The 22,733-nt window shown below is 42.4% G+C and overlaps 1 protein-coding gene across 1 annotated transcript in view; it reads right to left on the bottom strand.

Moving 5' to 3' along the window:
- The window catches only part of MYO5A (myosin VA), a 99,830-nt gene that overhangs the window by 32,392 nt on the left and 44,705 nt on the right, over positions 1-22,733 (bottom strand). Inside the window, exons 5-19 of the mRNA XM_062501729.1 lie at positions 22,440-22,596; positions 18,265-18,408; positions 17,436-17,517; positions 15,853-15,960; positions 15,282-15,388; positions 12,675-12,940; positions 12,037-12,118; positions 9,482-9,622; positions 8,592-8,717; positions 6,534-6,617; positions 2,999-3,160; positions 2,397-2,494; positions 1,675-1,761; positions 1,477-1,585; positions 487-698 (exon numbers count right to left, since the gene is read on the bottom strand). Coding sequence (XP_062357713.1) covers positions 487-698; positions 1,477-1,585; positions 1,675-1,761; positions 2,397-2,494; positions 2,999-3,160; positions 6,534-6,617; positions 8,592-8,717; positions 9,482-9,622; positions 12,037-12,118; positions 12,675-12,940; positions 15,282-15,388; positions 15,853-15,960; positions 17,436-17,517; positions 18,265-18,408; positions 22,440-22,596 — 1,965 coding nt within the window. The remainder of the gene's footprint in view (positions 1-486; positions 699-1,476; positions 1,586-1,674; positions 1,762-2,396; positions 2,495-2,998; positions 3,161-6,533; positions 6,618-8,591; positions 8,718-9,481; positions 9,623-12,036; positions 12,119-12,674; positions 12,941-15,281; positions 15,389-15,852; positions 15,961-17,435; positions 17,518-18,264; positions 18,409-22,439; positions 22,597-22,733) is intronic.

The raw sequence follows: 22,733 nt of genomic DNA, 5'->3' as shown, positions 1-22,733 counted from the left end.
CTGAAGGTTGGTTATTATAGCCTTCATCACCACCTTGTCTTTGAACAATACCACCTGTATTCCTGCCCTTCTCTCTGGCCCCATGGCCATCCCTCAGAAGTCCATCCAAACAAATCACTGACTGATGAATCTTTTACAGCTGCACCCTGGATGAGGAATGGCTCCTCCAGCAGGACAAGCCCAGCTGGGAGGGCACACGGAAACTGGGCAAGGACTCAGACAGTCCTGCTTTACCTCACCTGCAATGTATCTCCTGAGTACTACTTGTTTTCTGCATCACAGAGCCAGGGTGCTACTGTCCTCTCAGAAAGGTCAAAACCAGGCAGGACAGACACACTCATTACATTCAACTTCCTTCATTTCCCTGGAAAATCCTTTCCTCACAGGCAGTGTAAGAAGGCAAGAACAAGTGCATCACGTTTAAATGCCCTACTTATAGTGCTCTGGCCTGAGGCTGGTGTGGGGGTTGCCCTGAGCAGTGCTTACCATCGTGCCTGGTACCCTCTGACATGTCTCTGGATGGTGATGGCAGCCCTCCTCATACGCACGTACTTCTTCCTCATCAGCCAGCCTCGGATCGTCTTTTGGATGCGGATACAGGCAGCTCTCAACTTATCTGCCCTTATTTTTTCCAGGTAGGCTACTTGACCAGCCCGGAAAAATATTTTTGTCTTACCAAACTGGTACTTATCCTTGTCCTATTTCCAAAGGTAAAAAGAGGGTAAGTTACGGCATTAAGTGTTAGTGCATAAAAAAAGGAATGAAGGGCTAAATGAAAGCACAGTTAGTAAAGGGGCAAAATTATCCGTGTAATATTTTGGGTAATCTGAGACTTAAATTGAGTAGTGGAGAAGGGTATTTTGACTGTATGATTCTGTTAAAAAATTAATATAATAAGGCCACAAGCATGGCCCAAAGGAGCAATGTGAGATTTTTGCTCAGATGAGAGCGCCATAAAGATAATAACATGGAAGGCTACAGGAGGTGACAAAAGGGCCCAGAGGATGAAAGCAATACAGGCAGTGCACATGTACAATTTTCTGCTTAAATTGTAGCTGACCCCTCTGAATGGTCCGTCTTCAACCACATTACACAGTGCAAACAAAGCAGCTGGGGCTTCAGACATGTACACATCACTTATTTGTATCAAAACTACATAAGAACAAAGCATTGTGCTGCTGCTCAAACACATCTGGAATTTCAGAACTAAACCAGAAAGAGAGTAATATTTTTATGTCTACAGGCTGCAGTACTCCTTTGAGGGAAAAATCGAGAATGTACAAAGGCACACTGAAAAAAAAAAAATTTTTTTGGCTGTTTGATTCTAAGTTGAAAGAAACAGCAGTCAAAGAGCTACAGGATACATTTGTGGTTTAGTATTTTGTAGAAGTACTAAAATAGTGTGGCTATGAGGGAGTAAGGAACACTGTCTTTATTCCTGCAGATTCCAAATGCTCTCAGCACTAAGTCCAGTACCTGAATCAGCTTCTCCAGGACATTTTTACATGTTTGCTTTCGGTCACCAAGGACATCTTTCTGCTTCATCAGAACCCGGTAACGGCTGAAGAACTCTTGGTACGTCCACCTGTCCCAAAAGCAGAGTGCCAGTCCCAACAATGAACATTACCTTAAAAAGAACTGCAGCTAGAAGCAATCCAAAGAGAGCAAACACACCTGGAGGGGAAGCCAGCAGCACTGATCCGGATGGTCTCTAGGACACCACAAGCTCTCAGCTGCTGCACTGCCCGCTTTTCATCAAACCTAGGTAGGAACAAAAGGTGCCTGTGGGACTAGGCTTGCATTATCTGGGGCTCCTGGTTGTGTTCACACCCAGGAGAGAAGTGGCACAGTGGGGAGCAGGGTGGATGTGGTGGGTAGTGGGTAAGGTGCTTCTGAATCTCAGGGGTAACAGAGGACAGCCTGGCTGAGGAACTGCCTGAGCCCACTGGCACTTCCTGCTGGCCAGCACAAGAGCTACGGGAGCCTTTGTGTGCCTGGGCTTTGAGGAAAACTCTAAGCAAGTTCATATATGAAAAAAAAAAAAAAAAAAAAAGATAATGAAAAAGGCTTTGGAATCTGAAAAAAACAAATTCCAGCAAATGTCAAATGAGCTCAAGGAGTGCAAACCACCAGTTACATTTAAAACTGCTAGCAATGAAAATGTTGGAATCTTTTTCTCATGGATCACCATAAACAAAAAAATGGCATCAGGAAGTATTTCTCCCTCTATTCATCCCCAAACACCTTCTGCTGGAATCCACGTACAACACAGTGAATCCACAACCAGAGAAAGGAGACACAGCACCTCACTCCCGAGTGAGCCTTGATCCTCCGTGGCTTTGGGCAATCCCCTCCCAACATGGGCTACTCAAACCACACAGGAACTGGCCTCTTACGTGAATGGAAACTTGAAATCATTGGGCTTAATACAGCGCACGTAGTGTGGAGTTGTAGCATTCAGGGTTTCCATCAGCAGATGAAGAGAGTTTCGAAACTTTTTAAAAAAAAAAGAACAAAAATGTCAGGGAATAGCCTCAATAAGCTCAGTCATCTTTGAGATAACCTCAGAAAGCAGACCTGATTTGCATACTTTTAATTTAATTATGGCAAAGATATGTGGATATTTTATGTTTGGCCACTGATAAGTGGAACCAAGTTTTCTGGGAATTGAACCCCACTTTTGATTTGAATCAGAGAAGGTGGCACATGATCCAGAAGATCCAGTTTAAGATTTTCAAAACTTCTCGGCATCCATGTTAAATATGTTTTGAAAAGCATCAGTTTGGGGTTTGGCACCATAATAAAAAATGGGCTGCCTCAAATTACTCCCCACAGTGCATTAGTAACCAGGGACTATTTGTGCCAAGCTGTAAGTCACAATAAACTGCACCTCTCTCAAAATCACAAGGGATGCCATGAGACACCAGCACACCTTGAGACCTATGAGACAGGAGGTAAAGGGAGAGATTATTTAATAAGGCTGCATCTTCAAACTCACCTGATGTCCCACAGTTTTCTTGTGCTCCTTGCTGGCTTGCCCTGGCCTGGCCTTGGCTGGTTTGATAGGTGTTCGAGACAGAGGCACGCGCCCTGAAGGGGCTGCTGATGTGGGACTGAGGACCTTCTCCTCATCCTGGAATAACTCCAGTAGCAGCTTAAACTGGTGTGGCAGCATAAAAAATACACAGAGGGTAAGAATCCAGCAAGTGACTGCACCTGGTAGTGCTTAAGGTTAAATTCCAGGCTCAGTTTTTGTAGGAACTGCATTTTTGTTGAACTTCACAGGGAAAAGGCAAAAATTAGACAGGCTAAGTGGTATAGGGAGTGGGTCATGATTTAACACCAAAACTTTTTGTGGATTTGATCAGTGAGTCTCCTTCTGAAGATAAAATTCTGATTAGAGGTTTTTTTTTTTTTTCACATAGCCTACAATAACCATGTGAAACTGTTAGATACTGACAGTAGTTTCATGAGTACCAGTTGCAATTATAAATGACTACTTTGATCTAAGGAAGAAACAGGGTCCTCTCATATTCCAGTGGTACATCAGTCTCCTTTGTGGTTTAGAGGTATCTGGGACACTGAATAAAGCAGCAGGCAGCAAAGATGATTCCTGCTTTATCACTCCAAATTGAAATAATCAGCTTAAAGGAGGAACCATCAACTGAAAAAAAACAAACCCACTAGCCAGATTTATCTGATATCTACTCCCTGCCAGTGGGAGTGGAACAAAAACCTGAAATGTCTTTCCAAATACCACACAAGACTTCTGGTTCCCTTTCTCTAATGGCTACAAAATATACTGATACAAAACAGTTGCTTTGATGCAACTTACAACTAAAAATACCACCAGCAGCTCTTTCTACTCACAACTACAGCATGTCAGAACCATTATAAGAGAATCTGAACTTCTCTACCTGTCCATGAATAATTTTATATCTAGCATCTGTGCATTTTTTCCCAAGAGATAGGAACATTCATTTTTCAGTACTAGGAAGCGCTTGGGCCAAGTACAATCTAAAAAATTTAAAAACTGATTTTTTCTTATAAAACTTGGTGAGCAGACACAACAACCAATGGAACACACTGCACAACAAAATGGCACCTGTGCCCTGTGGTTGTGCCAGAAGGGCTGGAGAGGGCATTAAATGCTCCCCAGTAGCACCCAGCATAGCACTCCAGCATAACAGAATGACTGAGGATGCTACAAAGGTATCCTGAATTCCTGAACTTATAAAGGAATATCACAGCTTGGCTTTATCTCACCTGAGCCTACCTCTGTAGCTGGTAGAAGAACATTTCCTGAGGGTGATTTACTCTTCTTCTACTGACTCAACACAAGAGTTGAGGATGACTGGGCTAGCCCCTCCTTGTCAGCTGCCTATTATGCAGTGACTTGGTGTGCACAGGCAGCTGAGCTACAGAGCCAGGTCTTTTCAGCCTGTTCAGAAACTTATTTGAATGTAAAATGATTTTTCTGAAGGTCCAGAGGTGGAGGTAGGAACAGGGTGCCCATTGTGTCTACTGCAGACAGATGAGTTCTAAGCTGTCCATACCTAAGCCTCATTCCCTTTCTTCAGCCCTGGGAAAATCTGCCTTTAAAAATGAGCAAGTGCATCTCAAAGGCACTATTTTCATAGACACTGGCCCAGTTACCCCAGGTGGAAGAAAGGAACTGGCCTCTCCAGTACAGGTCAGCAATAGTGGAGTAGTGCTGCAGTAATCCACACTGTGGGACTACTCCTCTTTGGGAGTAGTATCTTATCAATTTCCTTTGTTTCACAGAACACTTGGAGTGTTCAAAGAGAGGGACAACACTGATCAAAGGATAGATAATTCATATGATAGAAAACAAGCAAGCAAGAATTTCTTTCCTGTCATTTTTTTCAGACAACACACATGCTGCTAACAATCTCACAGATCATTTCTTTCAATACAAAGCCACAACAGAAGATTTTAACAACCATGCCAGTAGCAAGCATAGAAGCTCAGGATTGTTGTATTGCTTTCATGATACATGCATGGAAACTGAACTAGTTCACAGAGGTTCTGTGGGTGGATTTACAGAGAAGGCCAAAATAAATAGTTGAGCTCTACAGTGCCTGCCAAGAGCAGAGTGTGTCATGCACTTTGGAGAGCAAAGAAGCATCTAAACCATGAGAGTGGGTATGGGCAGGATGACAGATGATGCATTCAATTTAGAATTACCTTCTGTTGGATGTGCACAGCAAACCCAGAAAACATCACCGCCAACAAAATAAAATAAAAATCAGAAATGCAGTTCTACTACAATTACCATCAAAGTGGCGCTGATAAAAAACAAAACCAAAACATTCTTTACACTGGTTTTGGCAAAATTTACCATGGGGTAAAAACATGTTTTTTTAGTGTTTAGACTGAGCTGACTCAAGCTACACTGAGCCTGCCCAAGCAGCTGTCAGGCTTTTACAGCAGCTCTGTCCCCACTGTCTGTCCCTCAGTCACTGGCTGACATCCCAGGGAGCACCCTGTCCCTCTGTCCTGCACAGGGTGCCTGCCTGGCCTCTGCCAGCTCCCCAAAGGTGCCACCTGCCTCCCCCAGAAACTGGCTTCACTTAAAACACTTCAACACTTCTCCCAGTGGAAAGTCTGCTGTGGTGTTTCATTATACCACATGTTTTAATCATTTTGCTTCATATTATCTGCTCAGAATAGAAACAGAAGAGAAAAACGTTGGTTTTCCTGATAGAATAGCATAATTTTAAATAGTCTGTCCTTAATACCCAGCTTCCTGGGCCATTAGAGCTAGCAAATTCCCAACAGCCATCACTGTGCAATGTCAAGTTAATTGCCTTCACATTTCTGAGAGCACAACCAGCATCTCTGCCATTACAAAACACAGATGATGCCACTGAAGGCCTGTTCTATAATATTCCTTCATGCAGTATTTTTCAATTCAGATGTTATCTTTCTTTCATAGATATCAAGGAGACAAGACTGTAAGTTCTGGTTTGTGCCCTTAAGGTCTATATATTTTATTCCTCTCTCATTTTTCTTCTGGAACCGAACTTGTCTCTCCTTCAGAAATTTTCTGCTCAGTTGTCATGCCATAAACAAGGACCTTATGTTTTCAGGTTATAAAATTAAGGGCTTAACTGTTAAGCTTTCTTATATCACTACAGTATATCAGAAGTCATTGACATCTCTACAGAAAATATAGCAAAGTTATGTGAAATAGAAACCCCCCTCCCTAAATCCCCTTTTCCCCACTCAAAAACCCAAACCCAACAAAAGAGGCCCCAAAACAACAACAAAAATGAACCACAAGCAGTGAAATTAGTGGCTCAAATAGACTGATCTTACATGGAAAAAAGTTAGGATATAGGGCTTTCTAAATTCATGCAGATAACCAAGTAAAACACAAACTATGTTCAATTTCAGTCATTCTCATACTAAGGGGAAAATATTTCCTAAGTTCATAAGAAGTTTTCTGTGACCCTTAATTCAAGGCCTCCTAACTGCAAAAAAAGGAAAAAAAAAATCCTTATACTAACCTTACTTGATTTTAGGACCTTAATTTGTTCTTCATAAACTGTGTCTTTATTCTTTTCCAAAAAGCCTTCACATTGATATTCCACCTGAAAGCCATAATTTTACAAGAAAAATTATTAGAAATATTAAAGAATAATATATATAATAATATATAAGAATAATTTGCATAGAATTCACCAGCTGTAACATTCACATTTAAAACACAATTCTTCTACATACTGAAAATATCAGCTCTAAAGTGCATCTTTCTTAAATATAGCTTTTCCTCAAAAAGAATGCTTTCCAGTAAAATTAAAATAGAGAGGAATACTGCTACTGCATTACACCAGACATATTCCACTGCTGCCTGTGGTAAGGCAGCAAGACTGAATGGCTACCATAAGGGTGAAGAACCAAAGTGTGTGCTGAGCATCTCCTTCACTGAACTCCTCAGGGCTGCAGAGCTGCCTGAAATCCAGATGTAACTGAGAACAAAGTATCTGTCATCTCATTAGCTGAGAGGCAGCAAATACATCTGCCTGCAGATTATTGTGGAAATGGCTCACTTGTGCTCTGAAGGACTAATTTTACCAGCAGCAATCAAATGTCTGAATGTTGTGACAATATGTAACAACCCTCTGTCAGAGGGATACAGCATCTCCTGGACCAAAAACAGCCAGTGTCAGATAAAAACCTAACATTTATTTCAATGTCCTAATTCAAGGCTGAAAGAAAACCAAAACTATTGTCAAAAGTCCATTTACCAGTGCTTGCACAACGACACTATACCCTGAGCTGCAAAACATTTCAAGGAATTCCTTGGGAAGAGGACAGAGGATGTCCCCAGGGTTCCTCTGCAGCTGGAAGCCCACTCTGAGCACTACCTGGGGAACCAGCCATGCTCTTACTGTGAGAGGCCAGGCCAAGAGAGGGCAGCAGCATCCCTGCCTTGTCCAGGAGCACAACTGCTGACCTGCCAGCTGTGGCTTTGTTTTTCCTCCCAGATATCCGTGTACATTCATGTAAGCACACAGAAAACATGAAATGCTTACCACAGGCAGCACGGCAGACCTTAGAGCTTTGCTAGTACCTGCTTGGAGCTACTTTCTGCTGCTCACAGACTAGATATAGGAAAGCCTTGCTTTCAGTATCAAAGCTTAATCTAACAAACAGATTATGAAATATTAATTAATTCCTTCTTGTTCTCTTATCCACAAAATAGATCAGAACTCGTGAATCTAAACAGTTACAGAGATGTTCTTCCTGCTTTCATTAAGGTAACACTAGATGCAAAGAGAATAGGACCTTTCTCCTACACATAAATTCAGGAGCCTGGGAGAAACCTAGCAGAGGCAGATAAAGGCCTCCAACCCCCCCATGTCAGCATGTGCAGACCTACTCAGACAGAGAGCCGAGAGCTTCTTGAAACCTTTCTTGACAAAGTTGACAGTACTCTGAGGCAGCTTTTCTTCATAACGGGACAATTGTATTAAATGGGATTATTACTTTTTTTTTTTGGTTTTAACCTGAGAAGAGGCTCAGTTTGATAAGTGCTGGGAGCTGAACACATGCACTCCACTGAGACACCCCTCAGCTCCCTAGAAATAGCTGTTCCCTGCACAGCCGAGGCGAGGGAGGGAGCAGCACACCCTGCTCCAGCAATAGAAAAGGGTGTGTTAGCCTCCCTTCTCTTTGCACACTGAGACAGCAGCAAAAACCACATTAATTCCTTGCTGCTCTTTAGCTAAAAGGAGTGGGGTACAGGATTTCCTTTTTTGTACATTTTCTGTTGCATAACTGGAATTGATAGAGTCATGCTGGGAGCCACAAATGCACTGAGCTTCCATGTTTGGCAAAAGGATGGTCAGTGGTTACAGCATGTGATGGAGTCAGGAGCTCGTGTGTCCCTGGCTCTGCACAGCTGCCAGTTCACCTTCTCCTCCTCCTCGGGGGTTGAGGCAGGCACACTTCTCTAAGAGCCAAGCAGAGCCAGGGATGCCACTGCCCAGTCTGTTTGCAGCAGCACCAGGATCCCCTCCCACACACCAGCAGGAAAGCAGTACTGCAGGACAAGTCCTTACCTTGTCAGCAAAGTGCTTGATGATAAAGGCCTTATTTGACATACGTGGTTTTTCAAAGAGAGCACATTTATTCAAGTGAGTATTGTACAGTTTTTGGGCCCAAGAGTCATCTGAGCCTTTTGGCATCTACGGAAAAGAATACAGAATACACTTAAAATGTCTTGAGAACTCTTCAGTAGCAAAAGCATCTAAGAAGATGGAGGACAACAACTTGATTTGTTTTCATATTCCAGCTCCTCAGATCCCCCGCACTGCCAGAAGCAAGGACACAGTAACCACCTGCATGCTTGCCAGTTCCACACTGGGTAGGTACTGGGCACTGGCAGCAGGTGCAGCTGCTGGGACAAATCTGGCACCAACAATGCCTCCAGTGTCACACACCTGAAGGCAGGGATTCCAAAGGCACATTAACAGACCGAGCACAACTCTCAATAGAGATTTTTTGTGATGCTTTGTGAAAAATAAGAATCCCAAGCTGGGTTTCCACTGAGGCAGACACTCTGAGCCATCCCCTGTACATGGCTTGGCATAAAATAAACCAAGATAAAAGACAAAGAGTGAAGCACCAAGCAAGAGGCAGTTTGGGGATATCTGACAGGACCAAGGACTGCACTTGCTTATCCTTGGGAAAGAGAAAACTGTCAAAGTCCAAACAAAGTTCATCAGAGACCCAGGAAGAGCTACAGATACATGGTGGAGGGGAAGACAGGATTCATTACTAAAACCATTTTTACTCCTCCTGTAATTGCCAATCCTGTTTGTATGCTTTCCAAATTCTTGCACCAGCAGAGTGCCAAAATGAACACTGTCTGCAGATGACTCCTCCCTGGGAGGCCCAGAAGCAGGACAGCTGATGACATCTTTCTCTGTGAAAGCCCCTGAACACACACCTTGCACTCCTCATCCAACAGATCCAGAACTCCCATTTTGGCCTCTATGAGGTTGATGCAAGGCTGATTGTCGTAGAAATCAATCAAGGTCCACGGGATTTGTTCCTTCATATATTCTTCTTGTTCCAGCTTAAAGACATGCTGCAGGGCAAAAGGAAAACAGTTTTCTGTGAAATGAAATGCAGAATAAATACATTGAACTCTCAACTGAATTTATCTTGGCACATTAATCCAGGCTGTCAAGTGACACACTAGTTCAACTGAATAAACTCTTTAACAAGTGTATGAAAAATAAATTAACCCTTTTTCCTGGCCTAAAAAAACCAGCCTAAATTAAAGCACTCCATATTCTCTGCAAATATCCTACCTTTTTACTATATTGTCCCACAATTACCATAAGCTCCTTTCTCTTATAAAAAATGAACACAAAACCCAGAAAAACCTCCAAACCAAGAGCAACCTATAAAGTGGGATGTGGCATGCTTTTATGATTTGGAATGACAAGCACTGCTCTATTTGAAGCAAATTTTCACTATAAATACTTTTGTGTTTCCTTGTAAAAGAACAGAGCTCTATTTCCTCTTAAATGGCTGATGATTTTTTTTTCTAATATGACGCACTGCATTAAAATTTACTCTTCAGCAAAAGCTGAAAGAGCATTAGGACTTGAAATCCTTCAAGGAAAATCCTGTCACAGAAGATCAGTAACCATGTAGTTGTATATTTATTAAAAAAACATTATCACAAATAACCTGCACAGCTTTAATGAAATGTGCATAAGAGATTAATTAAAACTTCAGGAAAAAACAGAATAAGATATTAAACAGGCAAACTGTGGTCTTAATAGAACAAGCACTTTGAAAAACCAAAAAGACTGCTGACTCCAGTTATTTTTGATGATGCTTCATCCCCCACATATGTTCTTCTGCACACCCAATGCTGCTGTGGCAGGTGGAGACTGTGAGTGCTGGGAGTGCTGTACCACAGCACCAAGCAACATGGGCAGGGTCTGACTGGGGTGCCACAACACCTGAACTGGGGTGCCACAACACCTGAACTGGGGTGCCAGCCCTAGCTGCCCTGAGCTCAGTGCACAGCCCACAGATACCTCACAGTTCCCCAGCACACATCTGCCAGGCAGCAGAAAACCAGCCTGACAAAGCTGTTCATCCCTTTATCTGGTTAGCTCAACACCATCCTCCCCAGCCACGCCCGCGGGAGCCGTTCCCACCCTGCACCCGGCAGGAAAGCCCTGGCACCATTCTCCTGGAAACTCATATCCAACCCAAGATCTGAAAGAAAACAGAAACCCGTTTTTTCACTGTGAAGGAACCAGCAATTAGGTGGTGAAAAACGCCTTCAGACCTGATCTTCCCTGTGGGTGGTGGGCACCAGGCAGGGCAGAGTGGTCAGCCAGGTCCCAAAAGGTCCCTCCTCAGCCAGGCTCAGGCTGCTCCAGGCAGCACATGAAGTTTTGCCTGCTGCCACCAGCCACAAGGCTTTAATTCAAAGTAACCTCCCCACTGTGTGCCTGCATGGCAGGTCTGTGCTCAGCAGCACTGGGTTTGGTAGCTTGGCAGGACACCAATACAACAGCCCTGTCACCCCCTCCTTCACGAGGCAGGTGCTTACAGCAATGGCATGAGAGTGAAGGGAACAGGGGCACAGTTATCTTTACTGAAGAAGAGAACCATTACAGCTCCTACAGCAACTAGATTTTGCTGTAGAGCTGAGAAAACTCCAAGACGCCCTGTGCCTTGCAGTTACAACATCCCACTCCCAGAGCTGAAGCCAGCCATGGCACTACCCACACAGACAGGCCATGCCAGGCCTGGAGAGCCCAGCCTCTGCTCCAGCAACCTGCTTACCCCCTGGCACACTGGGATGACCCAGGGCACAGGGGAGCCAGTCCTGTGAGCACACACTGCCAGCAGAGGCAGGATCCTAACCAGAGGTCAGAGCTATCCTGGCGCTGCAGCAGAGCCTAGCAACAGACCTGGCAAAAATAACTTGCCTCATCATTATGCAGGTAAAATATGTAATTGCAAACGTCACTAAGGCTGAGGAGAGAATCGTGATCTCTCTGGAGGAGGGGGAAGAGCTGCCTTCTGCCACACGTCATTCATCAACTGCAGGATGCAGCTGAAAAGCCTCAAAAAACTAACAGCGGGGAGGAAGCGCGGGCGGCGAATCTCCAGCAGCAAAGCCGTGCTCTCCTCTGCCCATCCAGGGGCTCTCAGGGGTTACGGAGACACCACTCACTCCGACTCCATCCACACAGTGCTCCCACTGACAGGCAATCTCAGGGTCTTCATTGCCAAGCATTGCTTCTGCCTTGTTACTGTGATCAGAATTTCAAACAGTCCCAGAGCAGCAGTTAGTCATAAAATCTATTTCTAGGAGATAGTCGATCTTTGCCCATCCCTCAAAGCCCACGGCCAGGACAGCTGCTTAATAGACTGAAGGAATTCATCCTAACCACTGGGGACCCAATTAGCAGAACGGACTTGGATGAGGGGAAAGGGAAGAGGAAATGCCAGTCATTTCCTACTTACCATATTGAACTGCTGCTGCAGTTTTTCATTGGCATAGTTGATACAGAACTGTTCAAAGCTGTTGATTTCGAATGTTTCAAATCTAAAATAGGCATATACTCAAAATTACTAGGGTACTGAAAAAAAAAAGATTAAATTACCCCAAAATTTTTAATTCCCTCCCTCCAGTTAAATTCATCGAATTATTTCAGGCACAAATAACACAGGCCAAGCAAGAAAACACACAGGAAAATGGCAAATTGCACTACACAGGCAATTTAGCGATGCTCCCTCTCTAGGCAGGGATGAGGAACTCAGGGAAAGGACTGATGTTCCTGGAGAGCACATCAGTTACCTTTGTCCTCTCTGTAAGTGCCACCTTGGAGGAACCTGACATGAAAATTGCCATGTAACTTTCCAAAATGCAACAGATAAATGAACTACCAACAGAAAAAATCTGAAATCCCACTATAAACATCAAAGTCAGGACAAAGATCTTAGTGTGTCAAAACTAACCACCTACTTCCTTCAGCTGGAATAAGCAGCTGCTAAGGTTTGGGGTTTTTTTGTGTAATCTATGCAGTGCTAGATGACAAAGACAAGGATGCTTTGCAGTCAGATAATTATGTAAGAGTGTCATATGTCTGACAAAAACTCACCCATAGATGTCCAACACCCCGATGAAAGAATGCTGTTTTACAGTAGCATGAAGGGCTTTGTTCACATGATCTACAATCCAGTTAAAGAGATTAGCATAGATATGTTTGGCAAGTGCATCTCTGGCATTGATGGCATGAAGTTTGGAAATTGGCTTGATGTAGGTTTCAGTGGCAGTGGCGAGCTTCCTATGGCAAAGCCAGTGGGCCATCTCCTCATACTCCACACCCATGAGGTCACAGAAGATGCTGAGGGGCTCATGCTTGGGCTAATAAAAACAGGCTTGTTAGATATTGATCAGTATTACCCATAGCAAACATAAAACCATGTAAAAAGAACTGCCTGCCTGCAGTGATTATACAATAAGCAGCAACAGCAGCTTCCTCAGCTCTTCCTCCTTCAAAACCTAGCAAGTTCCCTACCCACTTACCACATTGATACTGTTGAAGTGAATTAGTGAATAAGCTTCCTCAAAGGCATTTATTTTACTATATTTGAGTTCACCAAAATGCTTCACACAGGGAACCTGCAACCTTCAGAAAAATGAATCATCTGGCTTCACTGGGGTGGACTTGGTATTTTGAATTCTTACAACTGTCTCAGCCCAAATGGACAGCAGCTCCTGCATGGGGCTCTTGCCTGTCACATACAGCCATGGCAGGGAGTGATGGGCAACGAGGCAATGCAGCCCCAGCCAAGAAACAAGTGTGGAAGGGCTTTAGTGCCCTGGTCTCTTCACAAAGAAATACTTGAAGTATTTTCTCAGTGAATTCTGGAGACCAACACTAAGAGATTGCAGCACACTAATGATGTTCTTGAGCTCTCAAAGCGAACTCTCCAAGAGAAAAAACTGAGCTTTGTTTAACTGGGTAAAATCAACCAGCAAGGCTTGTAGGTTGAGATAGGTATATAAGATTTCTGCATAAAGACCAGTGCAGTGCAGTTACCACCCAAGAAGGTACTACACTTTGTGACTAACATGCAAACTGATCACTAGAAATCCAGGAGGACAGGCAGGTCTTTCCTCCTCAGGAGCTCCCCTAACACTGCCTCCTCATCACGCTCCCGTTGCCCCGGGTGGCTCAGCAGCACACTGACAGGCACTGTCTTCACAAGGACTGTTACCACGTGTCCTACGGCTCCAAATATTTCCACATCCTTGTGACTTCTCTGGGGCTTTTTCTAGTTCTTACAGCATACAGGCCCCTTGCAGCTACACCTCCAAAATCCAACTAACTGAGCATATTTTACTGGTTTGGAAGACAATAATAAAGTAATAATAATTATGAACACCGCACAAAAGAGCGTTACATTAGGGTTGCTCAAGCTGACATTAAACAAACTGATTCACTGCCACAGCAGCACAGGGAGCCCTTTGCTGAGCACCCTGCAGCACCATTGTTCCATGACAGCAGTGCCTCCCAGCAGAACAGTCTGCATGGCACACAGCTCTGTGGTGCCATGGCTACTGCCAGAGAACAGCACAGCCCAGGCAATGGTGTCCCTGAGCCTGCCAGGTGTTGTCAGGCCAGGACAAGGTTGCACAGGAACCTGCAGCTTTTTTACCAGCTCAGCCAGTGGGATTCCTGCACTGGAGATACTCATCACAACACAGGCAAGCTTCTCATGTCCTGGGGCTCATCAGCTTTCTACTGCTATCATTAAATGAGCTTTCTTTGTAGTGAAAACCTTTATAAGACACCAAGGAGCCAGATTACTGCTGTGGTTTCAAAGCAGCTATTAGACCCCAAGGGCAGGTGGTGTCAGGGCAGGAACACCAATCACTCTGGCCCCATGAAGGACCTGCTGGCTCAGGTCCAGAAACTGCCACTGCAGATTCATGAGAAAGGGACTGGCAGTGAGAAAAGAAAAAAAAAACTCTGGAAGTGTTGCTACTATTGCAAGAGAGAGAAAGATGAAAGCTGTGCAGGCCAGCAGCAGACATTCAAAGAGAGGCAGAAGGAAAAACTGGTCACTCTGAATCCAAAGAAGAGACCAACCAGAACTGTTTTGTTTCTCATCTCCAGAATGTGGGTAAGAAGCCTGGGCTGTCACCAGTGAGGACTATTTTTTTTTCAGATCAGGCTATGCAGTCCTTGTTGCTGATCTCCAAGGCAAAAAAGAACTGATAAAACCATGACACTTAGATGAGTCACACAAATCATATCTGTGTATCATCCTATGCTCATGTCTAGACATCCCAGAGGACTTTGCAAAGCATTTATTTTGCAATTATTTAGGGCACTCTGGCACTTCATGTCAAAAAAGCCCATCTGGCAAAGCATTTACTGTGCGCAGGGAAGATATTCATGTAGGACTATATAGATCTAGACACCTGCTCAGGACTTCAAAGCTAGCCTGCTTACTAGACATTTCTAGGACAGATCAATTACAGTTATAATTGTATACCAATGTTATAATATAGAGAATAACTGTCTAAAGCCTCTAAACTGAGAGGAGTTAAATCTATCTGCAAAAAACTGTGAAAACGTTAGCAAATTAGAAATAAACCATTTCCATTTTACTCTTTCAGAAAAGGTCCCTGCAAACAAGCAGAAAGCAGACCTGTCAGAGTGCAAACCATGCCCTTCAGCTCATCTGCTACTCACAGGAACAGTGCAGCTGTCAGAATCCCGAGATGCAAACTCCACGTTGCCCAAGTGAAGGATGCCAGCAAGGATTCGAAAAATTCCCATCTGGTAGGAATCACTAATCCCTGGAAAAAGGATGAAAAAAGTGTTTTGAATGGAGAAAGATGCAGTTGATGAAAAAATTTATTGAGGAGAGAAAAACAGTGACTGCTGTGTGTGACTTTGACATTTGACAGTACTAATTGGCTCCACTTCTATAAAAAATGTTTTACAACTAGATGAAAATAAAAAGCCATTAAAATGAATCATTTAATTTGCTGTTTCAAAGTGCTTTGTCAGTGACCTCCACCACTGTATATGTTACACCAAGGGAATCCACCATTTATGTTCACATAATGTGCTCCTCTTAGATTTATAATTCTACTACAATTTAAATACCTTCTTCCTGCCACACACATATCTCAGCCCCAAAATTTATCAAACTCTCCTGGCTTTAAACACTACAGAGTATGAAAAAATATACACAAATAATACAGAAAACACTTGCTAGTGTATCAGATTTAGGATATGAGTGTGATTTACCAATTACCTAGCAAAGTGCAGGCCTGCCTGGTGTTCACCATTTCCTTAGCATCATCAACACCATCAATCACAGGGCTTCCACCTTGCTTTGTATAGTGAAAGTAATTTGCATTTCCTGTAATAATAAATATATATATATATTTTACACACATTGATGCAGGAATTCACAGCACATCTGTAAATCTATGTCATGATTAAGTTGCTCTTGGCGGAATCCATGATCTGACATATCTGGATATTTTCACCTTCTGGCTCATAAGACACACTTATCCTAAAGAGCCATTTTTTCAAGATTTAACTGTGCAAGTAAGTATTCTTTAAGCTACCTCGTTCCCACAGCAGGTCCTCAAGCATATTCTCTACCTAACCTTGGTTCAGACTTCCACAGCTGTGGAATAATCACTTTGGAAGCAGTAACTCTTTAACTGGTTACCTGAGCCAACCACCTACACAGAAGCCGCCAAGTTGAGAGCAGCAGCAATTTGGAATTATGCTCCAATAGCAGATATTACTGTGCTATTACTACATCAGGGTATTATTTTTTGCCCATTTTCTTCTCTAATTTATGGCCTGGTTCAGTCTGTTGAGTATCTGTGATCCATTCAGGCTGAGGAGTGGAGGCTGGAGAAGAGAGAGCTTCATACTGCTCTGGGGACAGCACTGGGCTCCACTGGGACACCAGCAGCTCTCCTGTGTGAATTCCTATGGTTTCACTGGCCATGCTTCCAGCTGCACTAACAGACTCCTTTTCTTCTGATCAGCTAAACTTCCAAGAATGCTGACTGAGAAGTCTGCTAAATGGCTTCTTCAGTTATAATTACATCAGTTCCTTTCTTTCCTGTGTTAGCAGATGTGAATCCTAAACGTGCCAGGGTGGTGCAGAAGAGCAGGGAAACACTCTCAAACCAAACGGCATTTCAGAAACCAGCACAGGCTGGGCAGTTTTCCTACTATGAAACTCTTAAAAATATACAGGAAGCACTGCAATTCATAAATTTATGAATTATAAATTAATGAATTTATAAAATGAAGTGATTGTCTGAGGTGATCATCATCATGCTTTTCATTTACAAAGCACCAACTCCTGTTAAATGAGAAACCTTTCTTCTATCAACGTTTTAATTTGATAAAAGAAAAAACTCCTTCATCTGCTTTTTGAACACCAGGTTAACAGATTGTAAAGTAATTGTTGCTAACAGACTAAGTAGAAGTATGAAGATGCAAAATAAGCTTTTCAGATGCTTATACCAGAAAGGGTAAAATTCTCTAGTGGCTGGAACAATGGAAAAAATGTTTTAAAGAACTAAGAGGTAAGAATTTGACCCTCCAGGACACAGTAAGTCCTATTGATTGCAACTGCAGTGTATTAGAGTCTGCTGAATAAACAAATCTGTTACTTTTGTTCTATCAGAAAACCGCAAAGTTCGAGGTCTATAATTTCAGTTATTTTCAATACATTTTAGTACTTGAAGGTTTAAAAGTTTAGAATTTAAAAGCTAGCAATTCTTCATTTGTGTCTTTGGCTCAAAAAGCTCAGAGATGCTGCTTTGTCCCTACAGTCACACAGCACAAAGAATGTGAATGTCATACCTAATCGTAGCGTTTTAAACTCAGGCAAAGCTGCAGAGGCACAAAGCTGGTAAAAGATGTGGTAATTTCTCTCCTCTTCTGCCTTTAAAAAGAAAGGAAGTTTTTATTTTTCACCACTTAACAAGTGGCAGAAACAATCATGAGCAGAAATAAATTACTATGTATAATCCTTTCTCTAGCAATACATTAAGAGCACAGAAGACACGTGGAAAAAAGGAAAATAAATCAGCCTCTGCCTCTTCCTTCTTGGTTAATTTAATCCATTTTCAACAGCAAGAAGCGTACAGACATTTTCATTAAAAAAAAAAAAAAACACTTTTCAGAACTGTAGATAACTATTAATTATAGACCAGGATTTTGTAGGTGAATTAAAGGAACATACTCAGAAGTTTTTCATTTTCCAAAAATAACTAACACTATTTGCCTCAGCATTTATAGTAAGCTGGTAAAGGAAGTATCTTCCTTGCCAAGGCAAAGCTTGAATTTTAAAATGAAAGACAAACACAGCTCAGGAGGTGATGACTCATGACCAACACTCTAATTCTGAACTTAAGCACTCTAAATTCCATACCTTCAAACCAAAAAGAAATGAAAAATAGTCTCTTCCAGCTAAACCATATGCTATTACTGTCTCTTACTTTTAAAATACACAACAGCTCATGTAACATCCTCACGTGGTACAAAATGTAATTATTATTAATTATGCCAGTCAAGGACAAGTTCATACTGAGCTCTAGACTATAAGGTAGGCAAAGATGGAAAGGAAGTGTGGGACAGTGGATTGGTTCAAGTATGACACAGCAAAATAAAGAGATGACATCAGTATTACCTGAAACACCACTCTTGATTTTTCCAAGAGGTAAGTTCTCATGTTAGCACCAATGATTCGATACCTCTTATCAAAACCAATTTCAATGTATTTACCAAAGCGACTGCTGTTGTCGTTCCTGGTAGTTTTGGCATTTCCAATAGACTGAAAAAAGGGAATATTGTAAAGGTTAAACAGCTTGTAGAAATTATCACATCTACTTAATGATCTACATGGCTCATAAACACTTAATAACATTAATCATGTCCTGGTTTAAAAATAATCAAAAATTGAATGAAGAACGAGGTCTCTGCCTGGTCAACAAGTTACATCAAAATACAGTTATTTCATTAATGTAAGACTGGGAGCTGATATTCCTAGAAATTATTTCACCTCCACATAGTCTAATTTTACAGCTAAATATCCTTTATTGTTCTTTCAAGTCTTTCAAAGGGAAATAAAGAGTCTAACAGAAAGCTCACATACACACAGATTTCTTTCAAGGACTTAGTAAAACTGTAAGAATTATTTCACCTGGATATATTTATATGTGTAGGTGTATACATACAACTGTAGTGCTTGCAACTTTTGGAAGTCTACCTGCTATAAAACCACAGCCCACTCTGTTCTACCTGGCTAATAGTTTATCATTATTATTACTCTCTAATCCCCACATTTCCAAACTATTTCTACATAAAAACATAAAATTTAAAAATATTTATTGTGTGCCTAACCATAATCTAAAAATTAACGTGCACAGACTTGTGTCATCTGCCTGAAGCTGAACCCCTTCCACAGCAGCTTGGTTACTGAGAAGCCCTTGATGCTGCCCTGCATCATGCTGAACTTTCTCAGATTATTCCAGTACTTCACACAAAACAAACAATACTCTGTGCATTTCCTCTGTATTACATGTCCTGGGATGTCCAGGGGAAATAATGACTGTGGATCCTACATGGTGCAGTTCTGCCTTACCTCATCAGCATTAGGGCTCACCCCACAACAGGTACCAGCTGGATACATCAGAATTCAAGGCATGCAAATCACAACACGCTGAACTTCAAAGAAAAGCATTTTCTCTTCTCAATCAGCCCATGTTTCAGACATCATACATCAATTCACTTTCTAAAAAGTTCTTAAAGTTTCCTCTGTATCAAAAGCAATGCCATTTGGAATAACTGAAAAGCAGCACACTGCCCCTCATCACATGGCACTGTGTGTGTATTACTAAGCCCTAAGTGCTCCACTGTATCTGTGTCCAACTTTCCCAGTCCACACAGCATTCAGTGGAACTCTGCACTGAAATAAACTTGAGAAAAACAAATGAGAGCAGGCAGCACTGCCGAGTGTCCCAAATCTGTGAGCAGAAGGCCAGTGAATGGGTCAGAGCAGCTGGTACAGCCTGGAAAGTGGGATTAGACTTTCAGAAACCCCATGAGAGCAGCAGCAGCACGCACTCCCAACTGAGCAGATGTCAAAGGGGGCATCAGATGGACAGCTGCTGGAAAGGATCTAGGAACAAACTGCATCTCTGCAGTTCTAAGAAACATCAAATTCATTCAAACTGAATGTACTCTTAACTGCACTCCTGTGTTTTTTTGAAAGAAGAAAATTACTGCTACTGATGTATATTTTGTTGGTGGTTGTAGCAATATAATACTACAATATTCCAGAAACTAATTATTCCTTTGAAAGGTATTACTGATAAAAACAGAAAGTCTTTGGGATTATCAGATTGCTTGCCTGAATACATACAAAGCTGTACTATTTGCATAGCTACAGAATGAGGGGCAGGAAATTACATACGTAAAGATGTATTTTAAGACTTACCAAATTCTACATTTGCAATAGGAAAACTGTAGAGTCATTGACTACAAAAGTAGTCACTTAAATAGTTGCTAGAAATGTACAATTACCTCTTGACATTACTGAGTATTTGTAGGCTAAGATAATGTGATGGTAGCTCACAAAATACTGACATTTAGGTAGTCCAAATAGAAATTTAAAAATAAAATTACCTTCTGCTCCTCAGATTCTACAGTCAGCTTAGCAAATGAGGAGCTTCCAGTTTCTAAAATGAAGTACTCCTTTTCGTCATAAAATATATGGGTTAATATGTGCTTCTACTGATTTATCAACTGAAGAATTCAAAATGTTAATTATGCTATCATAAGAGTCTGTCTCGACATCAAATTTTACAACACTCATGCTAAAGCTAATTTAAAGTTCAAGTGTTGGAAGTTAAAAGGATAAATTGTGTCCAATTATAATAATCTTTAAAGCAACTGAAATATAAATTTAGACACACCCATGTTCTCCAAATTATCATCCCTAGAATATAAAAATAAAGCACCACCACTGATTTTTAGTGAATGTAAAAAGGCATGGATGGGAAGCTCTTTTAGTCCTCAGTTTGCTTTTGGAAATTTATTCAGATAATTAGTGGTGAGCTAATGGCCACTGACTGAGAGGTGGGGCCCAAGGACTGAGAGCAGGATATTTGCTTTGGGCTTTGAGACCAAACAAAAGAAGTGGTGCAGGGAAACCTGCAGAGTTTGCATTTGACCCAGAGCTGTCCTGCAGAGCCTCTCACCAGAGCTGGCACAGGTGAGGACCCCTGGTACCACAGCCTGGGCAGGGCAGGGCAGGGCAGGGGCTCAACCCCAGCCCCAGCAGCCACACACGGGATGTCAGCGTGGATGGGATGGGATGGGATGGGATGGGATGGGATGGGATGGGATGGGATGGGATGGGATGGGATGGGATGGGATGGGATGGGATGGGATGGGATGGGATGGGATGTGCAACCACTGCAGCAGTGCAAGGAGCTCTCTGGACTCAGCTCACACCTGCACACCTGCTACTGCTCCCCAGGGCTCCCCTGGGGCATCTGCAGCTCCAGGCAAGGCTCAGATCCTTGGCTTCCTCCCATGGCTGGACATTTGGAGGAGTCACTGCCCAGCACAGCACAGCTTGTTTTATCCCACAGAAGAGATTTCCAAACACCACGCAGCACCACAAACCAGGCACAATTACCTTGTGACAGACACACACAACTGTGATGGGGCAGCTATAGTTTGAGTATCATGAGCTCCTCATGCCAGGAGGAAAGGAGGAATAAAACACAGTTCATTTTTTAAAATACCTGAGAAAAAAAACAATGGCAGCATTTTGTATTTCACATTTCACTGCAAGCACTCTATTTATACTCATGATCTTTCACACTACTGCAGAGAGGTGCCCAACATCTACCAAGGCATCAGTGGTCCTAAAGCATTTTCTTAGGCTGTTCACAGGCATGAGTGTGTGTGCGCCTATGGACAGAGTTACTTCCTTCCAGAAATTCCCCCAAGACTTTCTCTCTGATGAATCATTTCTTAACATAGTTCCTTAACTTTAGCCACAACTTCTACACATGTAGGCAAAGACATGAGAAACAATTCAGGTAAGTCTAAGAAATCTTTTCTGCTTGTCTGTGACATCAGAATTAATGTCTCCTGAACTTCCCCGAGGACAGAGACCCTGAAGCAGTAAGAATTATACATGTCCTCTTGAGGTCTATTGCCAACACCTGCCCTCCAAGGCCAATGGCTTTGACTACAGTTGGTTACAACAATTTCCAGAACTGAAACATGAGTCTGAGCTAATTTTAGCAAAATGATGTCTTCCAATGTTTTTTACTTCTGAAAGAAGCTGTGCATCCAATGCAATTTTGCTTTCTCAGTCTCTCTAATTTTATTTCCTAAAATTTAACATTTTGTTTACTTCCTTTCAGAGCACAATCTACTGGCCCCCACTGTGTGATATTATATTATATATTATATTATCTACCCATATTTGGTGGATAAGACCAACAGTTTTATCCTCTTTGGATACACACAAAAGAAGTCTTCTCTAATTGCATTTGGCTAGTGGTCTGGGAACTACCAGTCACAGAGCTGAAGAGACTTAAAGCAGTATTCACATAAAAACTGCTTTACAATATTGAAACATTACCTCCCATCTTCTCTCAGTCTTTCATAAATGTTACCAAAATGACACCGAAAGCAACTCCTTGTAAATGGATTAAACACAGAATTTTACTGTATATTTAAATGGTTTTAGGAAGTATAGATTGCTCTCTCTATTGAACGTTTGTGTTTGTCCCAGTAATAACTGCAGCTGGAGGGTGGGGTTTGGTGCAGCAGCTCTCTTACCTCCATGATGGGGTTGGAGGCCAAGACCTTCTCCTCAACATTGGCTTCACTGGCAGATCCACTGACCGTGGCAAAGTACCTCATGGCATACTTAGCAGAGACAGTCTTCCCAGCTCCAGATTCCCCACTGACAATGATGGACTGATTTCGCTCATCTCTGAAACACAAACACATGATATTTCCCAGCCCTTCTCTCATGGACATTTATTTTCTGCGTCCCCAGCTTGGCAGCAGCCCCTCCACCATAAATGTTAGCAGCAGAGCATAAGGTAAGTGCAGGTGGCAGACACAAGG

Source organism: Cinclus cinclus, chromosome 13, assembly GCF_963662255.1.
Source record: "Cinclus cinclus chromosome 13, bCinCin1.1, whole genome shotgun sequence".
NCBI lineage: Eukaryota > Metazoa > Chordata > Aves > Passeriformes > Cinclidae > Cinclus > Cinclus cinclus.
This window is presented reverse-complemented; position numbering and strand designations above follow the sequence as displayed.